At 43.5% G+C, this 19,780-nt stretch overlaps 1 protein-coding gene across 3 annotated transcripts in view; it reads right to left on the bottom strand.

The window, feature by feature from the left end:
• Positions 1-6,038: 6,038 nt before the first annotated feature.
• The window catches only part of LOC118778233 (spermatid perinuclear RNA binding protein), a 75,230-nt gene continuing 61,488 nt past the window's right edge, over positions 6,039-19,780 (bottom strand). For 2 of the 3 annotated variants that reach the window (XM_036529661.1, XM_036529663.1), the window contains exons 9-19: positions 19,292-19,403; positions 18,419-18,516; positions 16,550-16,655; positions 16,271-16,354; positions 15,103-15,311; positions 14,363-14,518; positions 12,885-13,019; positions 12,560-12,700; positions 12,247-12,370; positions 12,000-12,047; positions 6,039-6,388 (exon numbers count right to left, since the gene is read on the bottom strand). In XM_036529661.1, coding sequence (XP_036385554.1) covers positions 6,294-6,388; positions 12,000-12,047; positions 12,247-12,370; positions 12,560-12,700; positions 12,885-13,019; positions 14,363-14,518; positions 15,103-15,311; positions 16,271-16,354; positions 16,550-16,655; positions 18,419-18,516; positions 19,292-19,403 — 1,308 coding nt within the window. In that variant the 3' untranslated portion in view covers positions 6,039-6,293. Of the gene's footprint in view, positions 6,389-8,819; positions 9,633-11,999; positions 12,048-12,246; positions 12,371-12,559; positions 12,701-12,884; positions 13,020-14,362; positions 14,519-15,102; positions 15,312-16,270; positions 16,355-16,549; positions 16,656-18,418; positions 18,517-19,291; positions 19,404-19,780 lie in introns of those variants that run through there. The other variant, XM_036529664.1, reaches the window with a different exon arrangement.

Genomic DNA, 19,780 nt, shown 5'->3' with positions numbered 1-19,780 from the left:
TCATTTCTTCTTTACTCTTAGCCTAAAGTCTCCAATATTGCTGCTTTTAAACCTGGTCTGCCAAGCCACGGGTGCACAACAGCAAAAATAACATTAGCTTGAGACCCTTTATTTTGAAAGCAATTAAAATCTGTCAGTTAAAATCTATACAAGCAAGTGCATATCTCTCAGCCTCATATATTATTTGTGGTCTGCAGAACAGCATCTGGCTGAACTGTCTCCACAGGCCGCTGTGCAAATGAGGGTGGTTTTAACTGCACTACACACTGCTTTGGCACCAGGTGACTAGACCAGCCTTTCTCAGTACCAATCAATGGGCCCCTGAAGAGGCCTGCCGCATCACTGTCACTGCACTGAGCACTGCATAGCACTCTATGGCTTTCAACAAAGGAAAGCAAGGAGTTGGCAGAGATGGGGATTTCTCTGGACCATTAATGTCCCTGTGAATCCCTATTAATTCCTGTTAGCAGGCTCTCCATGAACAACTTTGGTAGAGAATGTTAAACATCTTTGTGCACACGTTGACTTTGGAATGTAGGAAAACGTCAACAGCAAAGATTTCCTGACATTCATAGATGTATTTTCATTTAAAAATGAACTTAACATTCAACTTTGAAAACCAAACAGAACACTACTATATGAGAAGTGAAGATGTTTACTGTTAAAAAAATCATTGTCTTGGATCCATGGAAGACCTGGAGAATACATTCACTGAGGATGGTTTAATAAGTGGTATTGTTTTTCAATATTCAAAAGAAAGTAATGCTGACCTTGCACCCCTTTTACCCTTTGTAGAGGAAAAAAAACTCTGAAATGGAGCTGTTTCTGGAGCAATAACAAGACTCTAGTGGCCTTTGACTGACAGCTGTCTATCAGGTATTCATGGAGCAAATCATGCAACTGTAAGAATCATGTCTAAAAATGAAAATACCTCCATCAGAAAATCAAAACAAGGTTTTTATGTACAGAAAAGATGGGACTACTCACGAAAGGGAAAAATGCATGACTTACTGAGGTTACAATCTCCCATCCTAAATTGAGAAAAATGAAGACTTACCAATATTGGACTTACCTATGAACCATTCTTATACGTTTCAAGCCATTCATCTTGAAAGGCTATATTTTGCAGGTTTTTTGGTATTGTTTTCCGTAAATTACAATCAGAATAGAATAACATTCAAAATGACTGACAGAAGTCAAGTATTTAAGTATGCAAGCCATCTAACAGTATCATTTAAGCTATTTTAAGGCTTTAGAGTACTGAACCTAAAAAATAATTTAAAAAACCTGGTACAGTTGGACTGAATTTATAGTGATACAAGAAAGTACAGTTTTTCTTAAAACAGGTGTTCTTAGACTTCAGACATACCGAGACATTTGAAATACAGGAGGAGACCCTTGTCAGAGATTCTTTATGGTTCTGAGTATTCATGCAAGGCAACACTCTGTGCTCCCAGTTTCACTCTGTGGTCCTAGGGAGCATCTCCACACCTATATTCTTACATATTTATTTCTTTATTCGCTTTTACATCTGCCACATAAGGTTCCACACCATATCAACATATAATAAGATGAGTTCCAGGACTGTAATTTCTAAAATATTGTTAAATATTAAACAAATAAAATCAAATCCACCTTAAACATAAAGTGCACATTTATTTAAGAATTGTGTCTGAATATGCATAAATCAAGACACACTTATTAAACAAATGACAATCACATAACACTCACATATCGCCACGCTTAAGCTCCAACTATTCTGGCATCAACAGAATTTGATTTAATTTGGTTTCATCGTTTATCGCTGATGGCCATTCGCAGTTGCACTAGATGGCCATTTGTATGCCACCATTCCATTAGCATTTAAAAGCTTCATTTAAAAGGCAAGCTTCCCCACTTTGGCATTTCTGCACTATACACAACACCCATTTACTGTTAAAACTTTTATTTGCTTTCAGCAAAATTTGCAAACAAATATATAATGTTTAATCATAGAAAAATATTAATTATAAAAAAAGCTTCATTCTGAGGGGCTTGTTAACTGAGGTGTACCTATTTTCTATTATTATATAAATACACATATTGTCCAATTACTTATTGCATTATTACATTAATATGTGCATGTTGGTATCACATCTACCTTTGCACATGCATACCTGGTAGTGTTTGTGGATTTCTAGATTTACAGATATATTCTTCAGATCCAAGCAAATGCTGTAGTGTAGCAAGTCTCCTGAACTTCTTCCATGAAATGTATTTCAAGTTCCGATTAGTGGTTCATATTAATTTTATACTTGTAAAGTAAACTACAGATCATGTCTTCAGAGAACAGCCCTTGGTGTCTTTACATTTACTGATCTGCCTGAAAATTCTATGGAAAAAAAGTAAAAATTTACAACTGTTTCTAATAGCTGCATTACACACACTCTGGGAGATAAAAGATAAAATGTGAAATTGAAGGTGAACGCCACCAATAGTCTACAATTTAATAGTTTTTACCAGTAAAATACTCAGATTTTGATGAAAATTGTCCAGTTTGCTCAGCAATGAAACAAGGGGGAGAACAGTCCCCTGGATTTTCATTTATATCTGAATGTTTTGGCCTATAATGAAGGAATTTAATCCTACCTTGGTATTTGGATGAAAGGGGTATATGAAAATGATTTTTCATATTTTTCATGATTTTCCGATTTTATGATTCTACAACATTACACAAACATCGAATTTGGGTGGAAATTACAAATAGCACATTTATTATTCTGATGAGCAAAATATTGAGTGGGGCTACACTGATCGTGCTGGTTGGCAAATGTTGTTTGTTGGTTTTTCTACTGGTTTGCATGCAGGGTTGGGAGGGTTACTTTAAAAATGTATTCCAATACAATTACTGATCACCTGTTAAAAAATGTAATCAGTAACCTAATCCAAGTATCACAATATTTAAGTAACGTAACTTGATTACTTTCCGTTACTTTTGGATTGGATTGGATGTGCTGGTGAAATTGTTTAGCCCAATATAATGTTTTATGTTCCTTGTTAGGTTTATTAATTGTTTGTCTAGGTATTCCTTCCTTTGTTATGCGAGAATGTGATTAATAGCGGTGACCAGGGTGCGAAATACAGGGGTCTTGGGGTCCGAGACTCCTTGATTGACACTTAAGACCCCCTGAAAGCCTCAACAGCAATTTGTCCCTTGCAATTGTCACTAAAAATGTATTTTAACCCTTAAAGCCCAACAGACGCAGCCTGCGTCCAAATTCACATCCCTTCTTCTGGGTTGAATTGATCACGAAGTAGGCCTATGCATCGCTAACGATGCTAGTTGCTTGTCTATGCCACGTAATGTTCTCAAGAAAAATAATTTTGAATTTACATAAAATTTAATCATATTTACAATCTGTATACAGCTCTGCGTCCATCTCCACACCCATTATTCTTGTTTGAATTACTCGAACTCCATTGCATAGACATGGAACACATATCACAAGAAAGAGCAGAACCGGAGCTTTGTAATGATGCTAGTCACATATTTGTACATACCGAAGTAATCACGTTATAAAGACAGATCAAACTTCTGCAAAGTAATATCTTTACTAATTTCTTCACCCATTTTCACACGCCTGCTTCTCGGTTGAATAAGTCACGAATGTACCGCATACAAAATAAACAGCAGGACTTATACCCTTTTCGATGATACTAGTTGTTTCTCTGTGCGACAAAGCGTTGTCGAGTAATCCGGTTTTGAAATCACAGCAAATTTCTGCATTGTCTTCAACACAGAGCTGATATTACATCCCACTTTGTACGAAAAATAAACACAAAATGTTGTATTTGCTTTTCACTGCAATGAGTCAAAATCCATCTCCCAGCGCCCTCCCGTTCTGTTGTTTCTCCCGGGAAACTCCGTAATTTCCATGGCAAGCTTTATTATGAATAATCGTCATACACGGATCCATAAATTTTGTATGTTTGTCTGACGTTACCCAAGTTGCCAGATCGTCTGTGAAACCCAATCTACACACACAATCCACACACTACATACATTTATTTATTTACTATCCAACGCATCCCCCCCCCCCCCAACCCCTCCTTCCATGATTTCATTTCATTTCACTAGAGGCCATGATAATGAATTGGCAACAGTAAGATTGGCTACGGTTTCACTCGAGACCGGAGTGGTGTTGTGAGACTAGAGTGTCCCATTTTTACTAAATGTATCGGTAATCTGATTACGTCTTTTTTTTCTGTAACTGTAATGGAATACAGTTACCTTTTTTTGTATCGTAATTACGTAACGCCGTTACATGTATTCCGTTATTACCCAAGCCTGTTTGCATGCTCATCTTAGAATTATGTGTACAAGCCATATCGGTTTTTACACCTATTTCATGCAAAGAACCATGACTTGTATGGCCAACACTGGTTGGTCATTTGCTCTAGTGTGAGGGGTAAGCTAACCTCACGTCATATTCAGTGTAGTCTAAACCACCGAAAATCATTGCAAGCTAAAAAGTAACCATGCAGCTATCTTAACATTAGAGGTTCTGCTAAGTGACTTTTTTTTTTTTACCCAAATGCCTTTCATTTTTTTACTGGAATTTTACTGGATCTTCAAACTGAAAGAGCCAGCAACAGGCCAAACACACTAGAGTAGGGCGTGAGGAAAACAGAACTGAAACAAGGAATAAGACATGGCAGGCAGGAAGCACACGCAGACATTTTCAAAGTGAAGGGCACACAATGCATTTGCCAGACTGACAATTCTGAGTTGATCTTTAAATAGCACAACTTTAGCAGAAAGATTTAGGAGCAAATTATTCACAGGCATAATGACACAAGCAAGAAGGGGAGAAAACATTATTATTATTAAGCTGAGCAACTAATGATGAAAACACTAACATACAGAGGAGACATGCGATGATTCAACAGAAAGCCAAAAATGTACTCTATGTTGGACAGGATCACAACACTGTAAGAAGAGCTTGGCAGTGCCAGGGTAGATCGAGGCCAGTCTATTTTAGAGAGGTATAGCCTAGGCATTGAAATGAAGAGAGAGAACACATCTGATACTGAATTGCCATGTTTTCACAGATAATTTGCTACCAAGTCATGCTAACAAGCAGATGTATAATTGGCCAAACCTAGACACTTCTTCCAGAAAATGTTAACATCAATAGAATATTCAAAATAAGAAACAAAATGTTACAAATGTTCACATTTTGGTTGTGTTTCCCTGTGATTTGCCCTTCCAGTGAAACAAGCCTGTTTGTCTTTGTTTACATTTTGTAAGCCATGTAGCGGCCTGCTGGGATAGATTGAGCTATTAGAATGAGAGCTATTGATGATGGACTGGGAGGTGCAGGTGTTGGGGGGAGGGGTGGTGGAGTGGTCAAGGTGCCAGCTTCAAAGCAGAGACACTGTGCTTCCCTTCTCTCTGGCTGAACAGAGAGGGCTGACATCCAAGGCGATTCAGTACACTAGCTGCCCAATACAGCCTGCTCACAAACCAAGTGAACACCACAGTTTCATGTAAAATAGGTAAACAGTGCAAGGTGCACTGAGAAGTGTGCTTTCCAAGAGGAAGATAAACAAGAAGTGTGTCATTAAAGGGTCAGGAGTTGGAGGAACACCTCTCCCCACCCGAAAATGCACCAGCCGAGAGGACTGTATGGGACCATTTGAGTGATAAGACACCTCAAAATGTTGCTCGAGGCAAACAAAAGGAAGCGCAGCTAAACTATTGTAACTATGACTACAGATAGATTCATAAAAGTTTCATATCACATGTACACAGAATACGCAGTTAAATTGCTTACTGAATATAAAATTGGAAGAAAGCCATAGGATTATGCTTACATTTCACTTTGCAATTCTAAAATAATTTATACCAATTATATATATATACATACGTACATAATATATTTCTATACATATACATTTATAGTAACATATACCATAAATATATATGTATATATTTATAGTATAACCACACATACACACACATAGTGAATATACAACTGAAATGTAATATTGCAGTGCTGTGTTGGGTAAGACTCAAACATTCATATTGTTTCAAGTAAGCTTTAAGCTAAAAGATCAGGTGTATTGCTATATAATAAAGACCAAGATCGGCGTCTCGTTTCGGCCGAAGTCAAATAAAGTATTGCTTTTTCCTTTGATAGGATATATGCTTTATGTGGCAAGTGAGTCGGGTTTGACTGTTCTGTGCAGTGGAGACAGCCCGGTTGGGCCGAGAGCAGTAAGAGCATTTTGAGCCACACAACCTGATGGTTCTAGAAGTCAGAGAAGAGATCTTGAGGACCCAAGTGAATAATAAAAGGTGCGATGGTCCGCGGCTGGTAAAAGGGATTGTCAATGAAAAGACCACCTACAGTGAGGAGAAGAGCAGAGAGACTGCGATTAATGTCCGGACCTGCAGGAGGCAGCGTTACACACTCCAGGTTGGATGTCTCTGCTCTTTCAGCTGTATGTGGGGTTTTCATTGCACCGGGGCATATCAGGTTAATAAAGACATCAACAACTGAAGTTGCACGGTTACCACTTCTGACAAAATCAAACAAAAAAAATCAAATCAAAACAAAAAACTTGGAGCTCATTCATTTGAGATAAAGCAGAGAAATGTAATAAAAATATGCAGCAACTTTGGAGTTCAGACAATGTGGTTAGTAACTCTGAACAGACATAACTTAAAGGTGGTTCTGAAGAGAGGTATAGTACAATGACTGCCATCGCAACGAGAGAAGGGCCCGCTTATGGATCTGTGAACTGGTGCAGTGTTTCCTGTGAAACTCCCACCCCTTTCCCCCCTTCCCAAACCTTGAATGCTTGAATGCAAACCTTGACCCTGTGGTCAAGCTGAAGTTATGGTAGCTGGTCTACAGGAATGTCTGTTGTTCAAATGAGAAAAAATAAGCTACGGCGCCTTCTCTCGTCAGCAATGACCCTGTCCCAGCCACGGGCCAGCACAAATTTTCCCCTGACCTTGACCCTCTGTTCCAAACATAACCCTGGACCCTACACCCTTCACCCACCCACAACAGGGAGTCCACACCTCAACTGACCCCAAGCTAAAGATGACAAGACTGGAGCTGGTGGGGGGATGGAGCATAATTTGTTACTCCTAATTTGCAGTAATCATATTAGAAGCATCAAAACACGTGTAATACTCGCTATGTTTGGAAGTACAGAGGGAGGTGAACTTGTGCGGTCAGCCTGGAGGTGCTGGAGGATGAGAGGACAGGGGGAGCGTGTGGGCACGCTGTGAGACACCTGTGCTGGCCCATGGGAGAGGACAGGCCCACAGCTCACACTGACACTCACAGAAAAAAAAAACAACGAGAACTGGGACAATTAGGTAGCAAGTCTCCATGGGTCCCTTGTTGCTGCTTTCGATTCTCCATTGTGTAGGTGGTGGGAGTGTTTTGATCGTTCCGTGTGCAGCCAAGCTGCAATTCCCTGCATGTAGGTGTGCTCTGACTCTCCATTGCGTAGGAGCATTTCCACTCTCTGGAGTGACGGTCTGCTTCCATTCTCAGATCTGCATGCAGTTGGGAGCAGGTGTGTCGGTTCCCTCCCAGTCTCCAGGGGGCAGGTATGCTTTGGTTCACCAGTGGATAGGTTTGTTTTGATTCTGTGGTGCATAGGAGTGGTCTGAACCTCAAGTGTGTAGTTGTGTTGCCATTTTCCACTGTGTAGATACACTTTGATTATCTACCATGTAGTTGTGTTCAGATTCTACATTGTGGAAATGTGCTGCAGTTGTCTGTTGTGTACTTGTGTTGTAATTCTCTGTTGTGTTGACGTGCCGTGATTCTCCATTGTGTCAGTGTGCTCTGAATCTCCAGTGTGCAAGTGCATTTCAGACCATCGTGGGAGGATATTGGGGGAACCAGCCAACCAACCAGCCACATTTGACTGACAAGTGAATGCAGGCCACAAGAACCCAATGTGCAGTCAGTTATCAGGAGCAGGACCAGGAGTCAAGCCTGAGGAAAACACCAGGTCAAATGAGGGGCAATCTAATGTCTACTCTTTAACAATAATCATAACCATAACTATTACTGCTATGGTTAGTATGAACCTTCATCTTGTTGGGATTAAGGACAAGCCCTGTTTGTGGTCGTGTTGTTCCAGTGGTCACTGTTATGGAGAATTTCCATGCCAGTAATGTCTTCTTCAGTATGCTTTCACCTCATTGGTTGTAGCTTGGTATAGACAACCAAATGAGCTGAACTGCAAGCTAAAATCTCAAGAGTTGGCCTGCTATAATGACAAAATTTACTTGGGCTCGAAAATTTACTCAGGTGCTTCTGTCTTCAATTTCTTCTTCTGTTGTATCATGTCATTTCACATCAGATTAGGTCGCATTTGTCGCTAGCTACCAAATTGACCAGCTGAAGTTATTGGAACGCTTGTTCGATGAGTGATGGATAAATGGCTAGTTAGTTTGCAAATGTAGCTAGCTAGCTAACATGTAATGCTGTACCAACATTTACAATAGTGAGCTGACACTGTAGACACAGATAATGTTAGCTAGCTAGCCCGTAGGCTTTGTGTGGGTAATTCATTGATGCCTGTGAGTTTTGTGCTAGCTTGTTAGACCCAACATATGCACATAACATTAATTAAATGTACAAAATCAAATCAATTTAAAATCAATTCAAATTATTTTAAATCAGCAGAAGGAATGCTACCTAATTTAATGTAAAAATTACATGACATGACAAAAGCGGACATGGGAGTCAGAAAGACTGACTTACACCAGTTACACTCTTCTGTTTTTCTTTTTCATATGTGCTGTACCTCTAAGAAGAAACTATGTTGCTGCAACAGCTAAGTGAAGGACCCCAAAGGCAGGTAATGAAGAGTACTACTAAAGATGCACAAAGCCACCAATAGCACTACTACACTCTGCTTTCTGTATACACCAGCACCATTGCCTGTACACACCATCTAACTTCCTGTTTCACTGCAGGAATCACCCAGAGCTCTTCTACTCACTAAAATCTATGGCATTCAAAGCAGGAGACTCAATGCTACAGCCTCAGGAGTCTAACTAAGGAGCTAGCACAGGCAGGCAGTACACCACTCAGCTGTTGTAGGAGATTTTTATTTGTTATCAACAGTATAATTATCTATACATCCTTCGCATTGCTTTTATCCCCCTTACAGAATGTGTCTGTGCCAAATCTCATGGCCTGTAAATCTTAACCTACAGAAAACACCAACAACAAAAAGGCTGGTATAATTTATATTCAAAGAATGAGGTAATGCTTCACAGTAAAAATCCTTCAAGTTTCAAAGAACTTAAACCTGCAGTTTCAAAGACCTTAAACCTGCATTTAAACTTTTTAATCAGTAAAAGATTAAAGTAGTATGAAAGCAAAAAAAAAAAAAACGCACTTTACAAATAATCCACTGCTCAAGTCCTTACTCCTCCATGTTGAGTTTGGAGGAAAAAAAAATTATTTTTCCCTTCTAAAATTCTGTACAGTTTATTAAGTTGAATGAGTGTGGGTTGGGTGGGCCCCTGCTCTAAAAAAAGGAGTAGTGAGGGACGGGGTAGGTGGGCACTTTCATGACAGGCAACAGAAGCATTCTCTTGGGCAAACCTAGAGAGGAGAAATGAAGAGAGGACTCCATATAAGTTGAAGGGTCCAGCCAATCAGGTCAAAAAACCTTCAGTGTTTTGTTAAATATCATCTAACTGAGCCAAATCTCTACAGTTCTAATGAGACCAGAGAATGATGCAAAAGAAGATTGGGGGGGGGGGGGGGGCGAGTAGGGAAAGAGAATTGAGGAGAAGGAGAGAGAGAAATGAAAGGAGGAAGAAAATGAAACGAGTTGTACTAGAGTGGCAGGATTAGTGAATTTGATTCAAACCACTGTTATTCATGACAGTGAAACAGAATCACTTCAGTTTACACGTCTATTGATCTCTCTCCCTACCTGTCCACTTATATCAGTTGTATCAAACACCTGACATTACTCTCAGATGAATCACTCAGATTAGTAAAAGACATGCAATAGAAAACTGAGTGACTTTCACCTTCGTCATTACAGCTTGCAGATTTTGATCACTTAAAAAATTCATTTTCTATGGAACCTTTCAAATAATAAAACAGTATGTTATACATCATTATCATTACTCCCTGTGAAGAACTGCTCTATTCCAAATTTTTGCTAGAAAAATTACTTAATAAAGCAATACTCTGTGGTCTTGTATTTGTGCATCAAACAATATATAATAAAACATTATATGCAAGAATAAGAATGTTTAACATTTAAAGTGTTTTCTGAAGCAAACCTTTATTACTATATTAGTACTAATGTTACTTTGTCCGAATGAATGTTTTTTGTTGCCTTTTTTTTTTGCTTGAAGACATGTGCTCTTGAATAATATGGATGCTGTTAAAAAAAAATAATGGTGCGGTCAGAAAAATGTTTTCCTTTCAGAAGAACCTAAGAAAAAAGAATCTTAAACATTCTTATTTAGATAATAATGAGTGGGTAACGTTGCTTTTGCAGTGTGTTTGATTGAGACCTCTGAAGCTCTGGCACACATATTCGCTGGCTGTGTGATGACTCTTTGCATAATGCAGCAGAAGTAGGTGGCACTGAGAGGCTGCTGGTACAGTTGTAGAAGGTGGGGGAGGAGGGGCTGGATGCGGCTGCTGTTGGCTGGTTTGGCGTGTGGCATGTGGGGTGTGGCATTCTTGTGGCTTGGGTGTTGTGTGCGTGGTCTGGTTTGCAGTCTGACTGCAGCATTTCTCCTTGGGGGGACACCCCCCACCCCCCTGCATCTTTTCCCATAAAGAAATCACAAAGCAGCAACAGGAGGCACAACCTTTACAGCATTGGATGACTGTAGTGGGATTACCGACATGCAACAGCTTTTAGAAGCAATAAGACACATTATCTTACAGCCAAATACCAGACTTCCTTCATCGCTGAGTGACACATGGGGCACTAAAGGAACCGTCTTTATGTGACAGGACGAGACCAGGGCACGGGGGTCACGTGCCCCTTCAATCCCCTCCAGGGGGGAAAAACACAAAACACAAGGACCCAGCCATATGGCGGAGAGGGTCTAGAGCCAGAAAGTCTTGCTTTAGTCTCTCTGCATGAGACAGCAGAAATGTTCCAGCCTGGTCACCTTCTGCACATAAGACACATTCAAAGCATCCAGGAAGAACGGAAATCCAATGCCATTCAGAACACCAGTGTTATAGTGCTGGGCCCTAGCTTGTTTCTCAGTGTTCTGCATGATGTTCAGGTTCAATGGAGTTTGCTCTACCTGACATTGTTGCGCTGTGTTGCGTATCTGACTTTTTGCCAGAGGATTCCATGGCAGTGCAGCCAACAAGTCAGGACTCTATCAGAAACACATGATCATTCTCTCCACCTGGCCAGCTGAGCTCTCTATGCTGCTGTGATGAGCTGCTCTGGAGCAGACTGGGAGCTTTCAAGCCTGCCTGAGGCCTGCTCAGCCATGGGTCTGGAGCTTGAGGAGGTGTGTTCAGGACAGTGAGGTCAGTTTTTGGGGGGTGTGTGTATGGGGCATGTGTAGTGTGCTCTCTGTCTGCGTGATGGCATTGGAGCCCCAGCCCCCAGCGGTGCTTGCTACCAGGGCTACTTTGAATGTGGTATTTCTATTGGCTGTGCACAGCAGGATCACACTGAGGCACCAGGTCCAGAGTCAGGATGGAGGGAGCAGGCAGAGTGACGAGCAGCATTTGAACACTCAGGCGAAGCGCAGCGAGGCTTGCTCCAACCACAGTAAGAACCAAAAGGTTATGATTTGTTTTGTTTTTTTCGCGGCTGAGGCACCCGATTCTAAATTTCGACTTTTCAGTTTCAGTGAGACTGTTGTTTCTGCTACCACCTCTTACACCTGTCAGAGAGTTGTGGCAGTAATTTGGGGGACTATGTTCTTGGGGCGGAGAGGGGGATTGGGGGGGGGGGGGGGGGGTACATACCGTAGGCTGGGGCGGCAGCAGCGCTGTACCCGTAAGGGGTCCCGTACCCTGCAGGCAGACATTAAGAGAGGGACTTCACTGCCAGAGTACCGCTAAAAATAATGCCCAACCACTGCTTCTCTCACAGAAGACAGAGTATAGTCTAGATACAGGCGGTGCATACACACACACAGACATATAACACACAGGCAGTGTGCATACATGAAATGAGAAATATGTGTACATGCACAGAGACACATGGCCATACCTGGTGTGACATATCCGGGCGCTGTGGCGGTGCTGACGAACGCCCCTCTGGTCAGAGCCCCCCGTCCTCGACCCCTGGCAGCCTGGGCAGCAATGGACGCAGCGGCAGCGATGGCCCCTTTCGTCTGCGGACATACGTCAGCCCTTTTTTCCCCATTTGAAATACATTTGGTGGGTGATGCTGGATGTCACAGTTCCCATCTGTACATGCCCAGGCTCTGCAGCACCACTATGCTCTGGGGTCTTTCAGACAAAGCCAGTGTGAGAGTGGAGGTACTGATTCATGTCTCCCATTGGCAGGGATGATCACCCACCTGAGGGATGATCTTCTTCTTCTTGTTGCCGACAGCGTTGGGTCCGGAGAAGAGCTTCTCGAGAGCAGCTAGAGCTGCGCTGGCCTTGGCCACCTTCTTGTTGGGCCCCGCCCCCCGGAACTTCTGCCCATCCACTTCCACCTAAGCAACAAAGGCATGTGATAGGCCTCAGTGACTCAGGTGAGTCCTTGGTGTTAATCAGGTTAGCCATTGGAGTGACAATGGTGAGTTGAAGGAATGACTCTAGTGAGTCAATAGAGTAATTCTGATTAATTGAACTTTGTCACCTGACCGTGCCCCGGTGACTGGACATGCCTGCACTCACCTCCATGACGAAACGCTTGTCGTGGCTACCGCCGCTTTCCGATATGAGCTCATACTTAAGCCCCCGCCGCTTCTCATTCAATTCCATCACCGGGTTTTTGCCGCTAGCAGTGAGTATAGGACCCTGAGCTCGCACCTGTTTCCACGAGATCACACACGTGAGTCAAGCACTATCTCTGGAACCATACACAAACATAGCTCATAGACACACATGCAGCTAGATTGGTCCACTTTGCTTTCAGTAACACTCACAGAATGGTGAGTGTGGGACACCAAGGAACAGGACCAATATACTCACACAGAATAAGTCACATATTGTCCCAGGTAATCTTTAACAAAAGCCAATTAAGCCATATTGTGATGAGTGTGCTTCATGGCTTGGAGCTGTGGATTTTTTGTAGTACCAGCTTATACTATTCTAACTTAAGGTCACTCCCATCACTGTATTGTCTTTAATGAAATTCCAATGCAGCTAGTATTGTACTAGCATGTTTGGATCAATGAGATTGTGAATGAGAAACGGATGCACTCAGAGCAATTTTAACCCCTTTAGTCCATAGAAATTAGTGGTACAGCATACTCACATACTTCAGTGTCCTGTAGGAGCAGCAGTAGTGGATTTGCATTTAGTGCATACCTGCAATTCATTTTAGTATCTGTATAGACCACTGTTCATTGCTGACTGAGGAGGGTACTATCTACACTGCATTTGCTGTGTTATTATTCATTAAACAGTAGTGAAAAACCACTGGCTGAAAATGTTAAAAGACTACTTTGGGTTGATTACAAGAGGACAGATGTGATCTGAAGGTATACAGGAACCAGAGAACCAGAGTCTCCCATTCTGCACTGTCCTTCCAAGTCTTCAGAGCAGAGCTGAATATTGCATGAAAGTCATTCAAACAGGAAGGAAAGGCATTCCAGTAGGAGTAAAAACATCAGGGCAAACTCTCTTTACCGCATACAACATGTCAAAGGACTGCTGGTTAGTACTGATACTCCCTGTTACTCTCAACTCTACAAACTGGTAACACTAACAAATCAGTTCATTTGTGTTTATTTAAAACACAAATGCTGCACTTCCAATGGCCACCTGGCACAGAGGGAGATTTTTTATTTCTTTTGTGTAAGAGTGTGTGTATGCCATTATTCACCTCAAAACCTCCAGTGTGTTTGAGCTACTGTGGTGGACTGTGTGTGTGTGTGTGTGTGCGTGCGTGCGTGCGTGCGTGCGTGCGTGCGTGCGTGCGTGCGTGCGTGCGTGCTCTTATTCCGGAGTGCCGTCACTATGGTTGAGTATATGCTCTGACTGCCATACCAACGAGCCTGGCTCTTTGGTGTCGCGGTCAAAGTCGCATGGTTGGTACCCTGTAGACCCCGGGTTCGAGGCTGGGTGGGGTGACTGCTCTCGCCCTTCGCTACAGTGTGTGTGTGTGTGTGTGTGTGTGTGTTCTTATTCAGTTGAATCTATCTTCATACCTCCAGTGCGTTTGAGCCTTCTGTGGTGGAGTTTGTCATGTTATTGCTTGAATTGGTGGACATCTCAATCTTGCCCTCGCTGTCTGACTTCTCATCGGCGCTCATGGAGTCCAGGTCTGTGTCAAACCCTGTGGGGTATCCCATGGCCTGCAGGACCTGGTGGGAGGGAGGGACAGCCTGAGCGATCTCACAGAAGTAAATATGCCTTTCTCACCAATCATGTGACCTCTGATATAGGTTCCTAAAATAGGCTCCGCCTTCAATCATGCTCGCTTTGCGAGGCAGCAGGTTCAGCCTTTAACTCTTAGCAAGCACTCCTTTGAGCTAATGGAACTGAAAACCTCGTGTCCTCCTGCAAGGCTACCACACAGTCTTATCTGAACTGAAATGTCAGCAGAGCCAACAGGAACAGGGCTCACTGACCCAAATTGGTGATTGTGCTGTGGTCTGGAGAGCATGTCTTTTAAGGAAATTGGAGGGAAAAGCCGATTATTCCAGCTTGTGTTTGGGAGTACCTCTTTGTTCCAAACCACTCTGGGATTACATGGACTTTGCCTCCCAGCACCATACGCCCCTGGGGGATGCACCTTGCCCCCTTTTTGCACTGCAACACTAAAACATGCCAGGCCCTCCTGCTCCACCCTGTTCTATTAGCTGCGCCAATGCAGTCACTGACTCCTCTGTAACCTGACATCGTTGACCCTACCAATCTTGCTGACCCCGCTCCCTCCTGCTGGTACCTTCACTGCCACGTGCAGCTTGGCCGTCTTCTTGGAGGACCCTGATGCTTCATAGACCGCGCCGTCCACATCGACAGACATGGTGAAGACGGGTGCATGGACCGGGCCAGACTGGGACAGTAGCTTGTACTGCAGGCCCGGCCGGATCTGGTTCAGCCGCATCAGAGCGTTCATTGGTTGGTTGCAGTCTATTGCTTTGCTGTCCAGAACTGGAGAGATGAGAGAAGTTCTCGAGGTTAGCAGAAAGGATTGTGGGAAATCAACTAGGAGGAATTAAACACTGCTGAATTCCCATCGAGGCTGCATCCACAAAGCTGCCTCTCTCTCACCTCTTCACCTGCTTTGAAACTGGAGAGCTGGCAGCCAGGCATTTGTACACCTTCTGTGAGGAGCAACTTAATTCCTCCTAAAAGTATGCCATTTCCTCCTTTTCTGGGTGGAAGACTAGAGAGGTGAGGTGGAGAAAGGGACGGGGAGGGTGAAGGAGGGGTCCAAAGTGCTGACTGCAGAACTAGCCTGCTTTTTTAAACTGATTTATTGTCTTTGGGGAAAAAGGCTTAATCAATGACATTGATTTCTTAATGGTTATTTGTATCTGTGTGTGTGTGTGTGTGTGTGTGTGTGTTTGCGTAAGAGAGAGACACAGAGACAGAGATGGGGGAACAGGCAGTTCTAGATGTATATCAAACATATGTTTTTTTTTTTTTCTTGGCATTACAGTAGTGCATTTCTTGCTTATATTTACAATCTTGATTTGAACAGTTTTTTTTCATCTAAAATTCAATAGTTGTCCGTGTCCAAAAAATACACACAGCGTGATGTCTGAAAATGTCAATATATTCAAACTGAGCATCTTCTTAAAAAAACATTTTCTTCCAGCAGCTGGATGTCTATATTGCTGTCAATGTTTAGAGACCTGCCGCTGCAGTCTATCCATGACAGGAGAGAGGTGAGGCAGGAGAGACTGGGACAAGGAGGTGGGGACAATCTCCTCTCAATCTGCATAAGCAACACGCTGCTCAATGGTTCATGAAGCAGCCCAAGTGGTGTTGTTTGGAGACAAAAGGAAATGAAAATGCCCATCTGGAATTGTGGGATATTATTACAGCTGTGATGGGGGCACGGGCAGATGGACGGCTGGATGGCTTGCCACAGCGGCGTAGCTCACCTTTTCTCAAGTTGCGCTTCATCTTCTTGATGAGGTCTTTGTCGTCCATGGCTCCATCCTCATAAGGCCTCTTCAGCCCTGTTCCTGTAAGGCACACAGGAAAGGCATGAGCAGGTCCATTTCCAAGATGTCTCCCCCAAGCCCACGCTCTTTTGTTATTGGCTCTCCGCGCCTCTCTCTCACACACACATACATACACACACACATCCCACAGAATGACAGACATACATGGGATCCTCCAAACCGAAGGGATACATTGACAGATGCACGCACACTCACCTTCTTTGTCAGACCACATGTACTTCTGGGAGGGTTTGCTGGAGGGGATGGGATCCATCTCCAGAACCTTGTAGATCTGCCCAAATGCGAGGAGCCGCAGGGCATGCTGCAAGAGAGAGAGGGAGAGAGAGGGTGGGGGAGGATCTTTCAGTAAGACTCCAAGGGGTGTCTAGGCTGACCTCGCAGTGGCAGAGGGACTGAGACCACACTGGGCTTGGCTCCAGGCTGGTCAAACGCCTCCAGTGTTAATACATGAAGTCAGCACCCAGCCACCACCCTTCTGAGGTACCGTAACTACACGGACAATTTCACATCTGAGGGCTGTCCTGGTGAGACCCGGTAACCCAGAGTTTCTTTTTTTTAATCTGCTCATGATGCCATACAATCAAATGGAGATGTTCACTCCATCAATGGACTGCTGAACATGCTATGAATATGCACTTTTTCCTGAATTTAAGTGAGTTTCCAGGGGTCTGCTCTGCATAGGTCCCCTTATTTTTGCCCTGAGACACCGCACAATTTATCTTTTTTGTAAATGAGAAGAGGCACTCTACTAAAAAAGATCCTAAGCTTTTCCATCTGTAAAAATAAATAATGAAAGTTTAATGCTAATATTAGCCATACCTATTAACTTTCAGTGAATCCTACTGAAATTCCTCACAATTCTCCCAACATTTGCCATGCCTGATTATTACCTCATGTAAACTCTAGCCCAAAAAGCCCACAAAAAAGAGACTGAATCTTCATTCCTTTGATAGGAAACCTAAAAGACAATAGCACAGATGCCCATCACTATACTACCAATATTTTTATTTTCTTTTTATTTTACACAAAATTTTTCACACAAATCCAGATCCGATCCTTACACGCACATATTGTTGTTGGTGGCCAGAACAGTTTCTGAGCAGCATCAGCTGTTTTCACTGAGGTTCCACAGTGTGTGCGGTAAACATTTTTCACACTGTATCACTGCTCTTGTGGAACCGCTACTTTCTGTAGCAGGTTTTCTGCATCTGAATCCGTGCAAGAGTACAAAAGTTACAGGAGGAGGTGGTAACTTAGCAACTGTTGCTGCAGCATTCCAAGAGGTCCCAGCTGTCAAGCGAGTGCCCCCAGCAGGGCGCTGTGCCCACACATCACCCTGGAGCCAACTCTCAGCCGTAGTTACAGATGCACTGATGGGGACACACGCTTGAGCAGATACATGCATCTATTATCTATAAAGTGCTGGATGTGAATGTGTGGCAGGCTCATAGTGCCTCCTGCTTGTTATTTAACAGAGAATCCACTGCAGCGCTGCTTTATGCTGCGCCGCAACATCCCATATCCATACAATATCCAGCTGTTTAAATTGATAGCATTGTAAAAACCTGTAATTGATGTCGCTCTGGATAAGAGCATCTGCTAAATGCCAATAATGTAATGTAATCTAATGTTTCCTTCTGTTTGCAGTGTTTCACTAAGGTTCACTCTGTGCTCAACTGGCTGGGTTTGCAATGTGTTCAAATCAGCATAGTTCCCACTGTGTGGCAGTGTGTAATAAGCACGGTTCACCATCGCTGTGGCTGATCCCTGCACGAGGGCTGACTTGGCAGCACCAAGCATGGTCATTTCCCACACTGCTCCAGGCTGGGAGGGGCGGAGGGAAGACACTCTTTAAACTCTTTCTTCAAGTCGGAGGCGGTAATGACGCCTGCCGACAGCAATGCTACTGCTACTCTTAACACGGCGCTGGGCTCAGAGATAAGGGTGTCGCATTTTAAAGAGCTCCTGTGTCAGCCGCTCCTTTAATCTGCTAAGCAGAGATGAGATAAAACGGGCTGCACAGCCAGCATTCAGGCAATGAAGAGTGGGGGAACAGTCTCTTACCTGCGCGCTGAACGTGATGGCTTCCGCCTCCTCGTCTGTCATGCCCGCCAGCGTATCTGTTGGCTCCTTCTCGCAGGGGTCATGCAATCCCGGACCACCTGGAGAGGAGCAAGTCAAACAAGACATTAATTCCTCTGTCAGGACAGCCTCCATTAAATAAAAGTGCTGTTGAGCAAATATAACATCACCTCCTGTCCTTCGAAGCGGCATCAGTGAAATACACTTCCTGCCCTTCTTTGCATTACATTCATTTCACTTCACACAGTGTAGCATTACTTACTTTCCTTCAAAACAATGCCAGTCACAAATGTGACTTCCTGTATTTCCTAAGCCTATTGGTCAGGCAGCGTTTCCTGTCCTTCAAAGCAGCTTCAGCAAAGTACAACATTGTGTCCTGCATTCTACAACATCCTTGAAAACAGCATCAGTTATGAGGATGCTAAAGCTGGTCCCGAATGGGGAACAGGTTTAACGGACATAAACTCCGGCGCTGAGGAACAGAGACTAAGCATGTCCTGTGAGGCCAGGAGGGGACAGCCAAAAGCAGACAAACACAGCAGAGACAATCCCCGTTAAAAGCGTCTGCAATATTTATCTTCACCTGACGACCTTGCAGGGAGACAGCCAGTAAACCTGTTAATGCCTGGTCCCAAGTGAAGCCCAGACCTTACAGGCTGATGGAAGGTGACATAAGGTGTTGACAGACACTGGCCCCCTCTCATTACATCCCCTTGATCTCATGAAGAAACTCTGAAACTGATGTCTGATGTTGAAATAAACTCTCACAACAGCATGAGACCCTCAGATCCACTGAAAGGTGAGGAGTACAGAGAGAGAGCTGGGACAGAAGAGTGATCCAGTCCTCACACTCACCTGGGAGCAGGATTCCAGAGGCCAGGCACTCCATTACCCTTCTGAGTGCCTCACCCGCCCCCAATGGCCGGTTACACGTGGCAATGGCCTTCTCACAGATCAGCTCCAGGGGCTGTGGGGGAAGAGACGGGCTTCGGGATGAGGTAGGTTCAGAGGAACCATGCACACTAAGGCCCTGTCCACTGACAGTCATAACCATAACTGTGTGTGGCATGCGCTGTTTGCCTCTTACACAATTCAATGACAAAATTTACTCTATGTCAAGTGGTGATGTCAGGAGCAAGTGCGTGAATCAGAGAGATTGAAAACAGGTGGCAATGGAATCATTCAGAAGTGTTAGTTCCCTTGTGCATTATAATAAATGTAGTATTACACACTGACAGCTCTACCCCCACGTGCCCACCTCCCACCGGTGCACATTGATACCGCTGACCCCTCACCTACACACTGATAGTCATGTCTCGCTCCCAGCCACAATCCCACCAAAGC

The sequence above is a fragment of the Megalops cyprinoides genome, chromosome 5 (assembly GCF_013368585.1).
Source record: "Megalops cyprinoides isolate fMegCyp1 chromosome 5, fMegCyp1.pri, whole genome shotgun sequence".
In the NCBI taxonomy this organism is placed as follows: Eukaryota; Metazoa; Chordata; class Actinopteri; order Elopiformes; family Megalopidae; genus Megalops; species Megalops cyprinoides.
Note: the sequence above shows the minus strand (reverse complement) of the source record. Positions and strands in the feature narration are given on the sequence as shown.